Source organism: Adiantum capillus-veneris, chromosome 26, assembly GCF_014529385.1.
Source record: "Adiantum capillus-veneris isolate H3 chromosome 26, ASM1452938v2, whole genome shotgun sequence".
Lineage (NCBI taxonomy): Eukaryota > Viridiplantae > Streptophyta > Polypodiopsida > Polypodiales > Pteridaceae > Adiantum > Adiantum capillus-veneris.
In genome coordinates this window covers 72,492,586-72,498,585 of record NC_140956.1, presented here as the reverse complement: position 1 = coordinate 72,498,585, position 6,000 = coordinate 72,492,586, and the positions used below count along the sequence as shown (strand labels likewise).

The window sequence follows — 6,000 nt, the reverse complement described above, 5'->3', positions numbered from 1 at the left end:
TGAACTTTTGGAGCTATTTTAAGAAGAAAATACATTTTTTCCTGTAACTGCCTAGAAAAGCTCTTTTTTCCTCTTTTCTTGATGTGGTGCCTCTTTCACGTTCTATTAAGCACAATGAATGGTTTGTATTCCATTTTGTTTGTACTAATTGGAGTCAACAAGCATATGACCTTACTAACACTAAGTCCCTCGACTCTTGCACACAAACTATGCCTCTTTTTGCACCCAACTTTTATAGAAGTGCTTAAACAAACTAATCAAACTCTCTTATTAACTCAAAAGGTGCAAACTTCCTCCTATTAGCTTTATGGGAAAAAATTACATTCAACTTTAGGTCCACAAGCCTCTTAAACATCTTCTTTTATACTTTTATCTTGTTCACGGTGTGGAAGCCACCAATCTAAGTTTGTCCCTAGATGAATCCTTTGTCTTTTGAGCTAGTGCTAGATTCAAAGGTTTCACCTCCTTAGTTTCAACAATAGTGATAGAGTTCAAGACACCCACATGCACACAAAAATATCCTCCCCCCCCCCCCCCCCCCCCCCCCCTTCTCTCCCCTCTCTCTCATATGATCTGCAATCCATGGCTACAAGTGTGGCCACACTGCCACCTTCACAATTCCCTCTCTATAGAAATCTAATATTTGGGCATGTGAGAAAAAGGAACAAAAATGCATATCCTCCTTTGGCATGCACCTCCACAATCCATACCTATGGCCCTTCTTCAACTAGTTGGCCTGCGGCTAGTCTCCATGCCACATGTTTTGCACGCCGGCAACTCCCCTAACATTTAAATACATTTAATTGCTGCATCCTCAAATACATTTAAATTGCTGCATACATAATATCTGGATCGTCCGCTTGTCGGGCTAACATGAGAGTACGCCTTTTGAAGTTTGAACTCTTCTCAAGGGCTGCTTTTAGCAGCAGTTCAAAAGATATTCATGTGGAATGCATGATATAGCCTCAGTGAAAAAGAAATGTTAGAAAAACTTTCGCTCACCCAACACGCAAACGCACGCTCGCACGCACACACGCAGGGCGAGAGAACTCTCTCTCTCTCTCTCTCTCTCTCACATTGCGCTCCCCTTGATCTGATCAGCGATTGCTATGGGAACTGCAACAACCACAGTGTCTCCGTTGGCCAAATACAAGCTGGTTTTCTTGGGCGATCAATCGGTGGGGAAAACTAGCATTATCACCAGATTCATGTACGACAAGTTCGACAACACTTATCAGGTTTCCTGCTCCTGAGTCATCAATTCAAAGCTATGGTGATGTAGATCTGATGATTTGCATGCTTTTGTTAAATTTGCGTAAACTCTTTAAACGCAGATGGATGGTTTATCATTCCATTTTTCTTGCAGCCATTTGATTTGTGTCAATCTTTATTATTTTTGACATTATTTTTAATTTTAAATCTGAGCAGTTAGCTTATCTTGTCTGTCGTCCATTAGAGCTGAATCCTAGCTTTGTTGTCTTCCTCAGGCAACTATCGGCATCGACTTCCTTTCCAAAACAATGTATCTGGAGGATCGAACAGTACGATTGCAATTGTGGTGAGTGCAAACGTCACTTCTTGGAAGTTTATTCCCCTTTTGTGCTGTGATGCTCATGCATGCTTCAGCTATGGTTTGCTAAATTTTAAATTATTTTGGCACTTTGAGATTGAACAACTTCAATTTACTCCTGTGAGTTACCATAATAGACTTTGAGATCCTATACTCTGAAGGTGGAAGGACTTACACCTTGAGAGAGGTTTAGAATAGGTGAAAATTATCAAGGCTTCCCTTGGGACAGATATAGTTGTGGTAAAGTGGCTTTCAACTTGTGGATAGCACATTATCAAAAGGAAACGCATGCTGGATTTGGGCCAAGTGCAATGACGGAAGCTGACTAGCTGAGCTTCAAGGTGGATAGTATAAAAAGTCAATTGTTTGTCATTCTATAGCTTTATCCAATTTCCTAACAGCCAGGTTGCGTATAAGAAACAAGCATCCTCATTTTGAGTGGGATTGGATCAATGCATTCTGGATTTATGGTTGGTTTGGTGTGCTGATGTTTGTTCGGTAGTAAACCACGACAAGTGCTAGCAAGTGTCAATTAAGCTCCAAGCTTCTTATGTGGAATAGATTTTTAACACTTTAAACACTTGAATTGAAAGAACTTCACACTTAGATGAGATGCGGAGTGGTGGAGTTCCACTCCAAGGTGCGCCAGCCTCTCAACTAGGCGTCCCTTATGGCCTTTCTTTATTATTGCTGTTCACAGATACAACTGCCGGGGAGAGCCACTCGCCAAGTGCTGAGTGAAGATAACTCCCCCAAGACACGCTTTAGGCCCTTGGCCTGCTTTTCCATGATAAGAAGCCCTCAGCTTTTAATAACCCAGAAACTACAAAAGCCAATCGCTTTCAGTAACTCCCATGTTAGCCGGGTTTTTGGTAGCAAACGTTGCATGAATCTCGCTGCAAAATCGGGGTCTATACGGCTAGAATTTGGCCCTCCGTCAAGGCGGTGGTCCGATCGACTCTAGTCCATGTGCCCTATCCTTAGGTCTAATACGGTCGTGCTACTTCATCCGTTTGTGACATGTCTTGTCAATAGATAGAGTCTCCAAGATGGGGGAGAGCCACATTGTCACAAACTGATTACGTGGCAGTACTGCCTGGACAGTACGGCAGGTGACGTGACAGAACAATACGGAATTCCGTTTTTTGCGCTGGCAGTGCTGACGTGGCAGCTTATACGGAATTCTGTAAATTACATTGGTGGCTTTTTCTGCCAGCTTTTGGGACGAGTAGCTTTTGAATCAATTGCGTGAACTTACTGCTTTTGGGACTTTGCTTTTGGCATCCCTTGTATCAATAAATAAGCCCCAAGGGCCTCACTCTTCAGAGCATCGGGACGTAGAGTCTTGAGACCCGAGGACCCGCAGGAGTGGTACTTTGATCAAACATTAATATAAAAGAAATACCGAGAGGGGCGCCAGTCTTTGGGGCCAATCTCTCTGGGCACGAAACTACATTGGGCCGTGTCGACCAAAAATTGAACTGTGATTTTAAAGTTTTGAAGTATTTTTAGGTGATTCTCTTTCGTGTCGAGGTCGATTCCCGACTTGGGTGCCCAAGCCTGTGACAGTGGTATTAGAGCACGACCAATTTCTCTTCTACTGGAATCCGATTCTTCTTCTTGCGACACACATGGATTCAGGAAAGAATCAATTGACTCCTCTTGCCACCTCAGAAACGGGAGTCAACATGGAAAATTCAAGCGGATTAGCAGAGAAGAGCACGACAGATTTCTCTTCTACTGGGAAATCCGATTCTTCTTCTCGCGACACACATGGATTTAAGAAAGAATCAATTGACTCCTCCTGCCACCTTGGAAACGGGAGGCAGCATGGAAAATTCAAGTGGATTAGCAGAGAACGAGTATTGCTGTTGACGAGTGCGCAAAGCAGATGCTTCAGTTTGCCAAGGATCCACAGTATACCAAATTTTTGACCCGACACTCGATGGCAGAAAGTCATTGAGTCACCAATTAAACTGGCAATCAAGAAATTTGCTATCCCACGGATGTTTACTGAAGATGAACTCGAGGACATTGTTGAAAAATGAGTCAACCAACTATTTGGGTCAAAGGAGAAGCAATTGAAAAAACGTAACAAGGGAATGGTTACTTGGGCCGAAAATCCTCGTTTGAGAAAGCAAGAAAACAGAAGAAGTGTACGCTTCGAAGCATTGTTTAGTTCGTCCTCATCTTCTTCTGACAGCTCGGATAGCTCATCCTTTTTTGACTTTAGTGACGAGGACAGAAAGGGCAAGAAACGAGGAGCGGACTATATGTTTTTGTCAAGCGCAACGGAAGAAATTTACTCGGATTTAGTACTCCGCACACAAACACAAGGGTTGCTTTACTTCACTTGAAAGAACCGAATCGAATTGAAAGAAAGAGAGAGAAAAGAGACAACACAGGGATGTCGAGTCCCAACCCTCAAGGGCCCCTTGCTCTGTTGTCAGAGCAAGTACTTTCTTTATTCTTGCACAATGTTGATACAATGACTAAATGCTGAGATGTTGATGCTGGGCACCGGGTACTGAGGTACAAAAGGGGTATTGCTGGTCTATGTCGAAGACGATGATGTCGACAACGACGACGACGTTGACGACGGCGGCGACTGTCATGGACACGACGACGATGACGACGACGCGAGGCTAGGGCTGAAATCTGAAAACGTTAGGGATGAAAACTGAGATCGCTGGGAATCTATAGTGATTGGGTACTGTGCCGATGACGACGACGACGACGATTGCTGTTCTAAGGGCTGAAAACTGAAAACGTTGATTGATTTGTAAGGCTGAGAACTGGCGTTGATGTAAGGGTTGAAAATGCGGTACTGTGTCGGGGCGATGAGGATGACGATGACGACGATGGGTCGTCGTCAAGTCTGGACCTACGATGATGACGATGGCGATGACGACGGCGTCAAGGCTGAAAACGCTAAGGGTGAAAACTGAAATCTGTCGTGATGGATGGTTTTCTAGCGAGGATCTGCTGGCGGAAATGGAATCGGGGATGCGACACGGCTAAAGGGATGGTACTGTGTACTGTTGCAAAAACGTTGATGACTGAAATCTGCTCTCTGTTGGGGTACTGCTGTGAGAGAGACCATATGCTGGGTGCAACACTTGGTGTACCACCTTCTGTTGCCTCCTCTTCCTCTACTGAGTGTCCAATGTGTTTCTTTTATAGTTTCTTAGCAATTTGCCCTACCTACTTTTCCAACAAAAGTTACTTATTAATAAATAAGTGAAAAATGTGTACTTTGGCAAAAAGGGTTCTATGCTCTGGAAAATGCTCATGCTGAAATGGCTGTACTGTGGAAGAGAGGGTATGCAACTGTGACCGGCTTGGACATGAACGTGCTGCAAGAGGCTCACAAGGTGCCACGCTCAGTCCTAAGCTAAGACTCATGCTAGACTATGGCAGAAGCATGTCCACGTGGTGCAAGTGAAGTGCGCACGTAACATCCCCCTCGTTAAAAGTGAGGCTCAATTGTCGAACTTCTATCTGTACTTTTGATGCTGACTGATGAATGCTTGTGATGCTGTGGATGCATCATCAATGAAAATTCCCCCAAACGGGTGGATACTACGGTGTAGGTACTGCTGCGATGTAAATACCGACCATACGAGTTTCTAGGTAGCCTTACTACTATTGTAGAATACTAGCCTTTGTGCTGACTCTGCATGCAAGCAAGCACTACCACCCGAATAGTCCCATCGTGAAAACATTGCGGGTGAAGCTGAAAGGTAAGGGTGCTCGGAGAAAAATTCTAAGGGTTTTTCATCGACCGAAGTGGATGCACGCTACATGCGAATGTGAATGCAGAAGTGTTAGGTGCAGCGGAATGAATATTTGCGCTTTGCTTAAGATGAGTGCTCTGAACTGTGCTCAAGGTTCCTTTTGTTCTTATGGAAGGGAGAGCCTTCCGTTCTTAATGAGAGAATGCTATGATCACAAATAAAGTGAATGGACACTGTGCGTGCAGGTGTATGAGACTGAGTGAGAGAGAGAGAGAAGAGAGATACGACACTGGAGACGTTGTAAAACCCTCCTCCGAAGGCCCCACTCTCGTCGGCGAGAGTGGTCTACTATTGATTGCACAAATTGGTACAATGGGAATGCATGTGACTGATGCAAGTCTAGGCTCGACGATGACGACGAGGCCGACACTAGGGCTGAAATCTGCAATCTTTCTACTGCTGTCCAAAAACGCTATGGACTGAAATCTGCTACAATCCAAAAACGCTGATTTGGGGGCTGTTTATGTGGGTCTTTGTCGCTGAAAATCTGCAGGTTTAGGGCTGAAAACTGAGGGTCTTAAAGGCTGAAAACTGATGGTCTTTCCGGGCTGAATCTGCTACCTTCTTAGGGTTGAACTTGCGAGTACTTCATGGCTGAAAAACACTGCAGGCTGAGGTCATAAATGCTGCAAA

General features: G+C 44.4%; 1 protein-coding gene across 1 annotated transcript in view; it reads left to right on the top strand.

The window, feature by feature from the left end:
* Window positions 1–972: 972 nt before the first annotated feature.
* Window positions 973–6,000, top strand: part of LOC147423644 (ras-related protein RABH1e-like) — a 43,139-nt gene continuing 38,111 nt past the window's right edge. Inside the window, exons 1-2 of the mRNA XM_086502351.1 lie at window positions 973–1,238; window positions 1,488–1,558. Coding sequence (XP_086358477.1) covers window positions 1,110–1,238; window positions 1,488–1,558 — 200 coding nt within the window. The 5' untranslated portion in view covers window positions 973–1,109. The remainder of the gene's footprint in view (window positions 1,239–1,487; window positions 1,559–6,000) is intronic.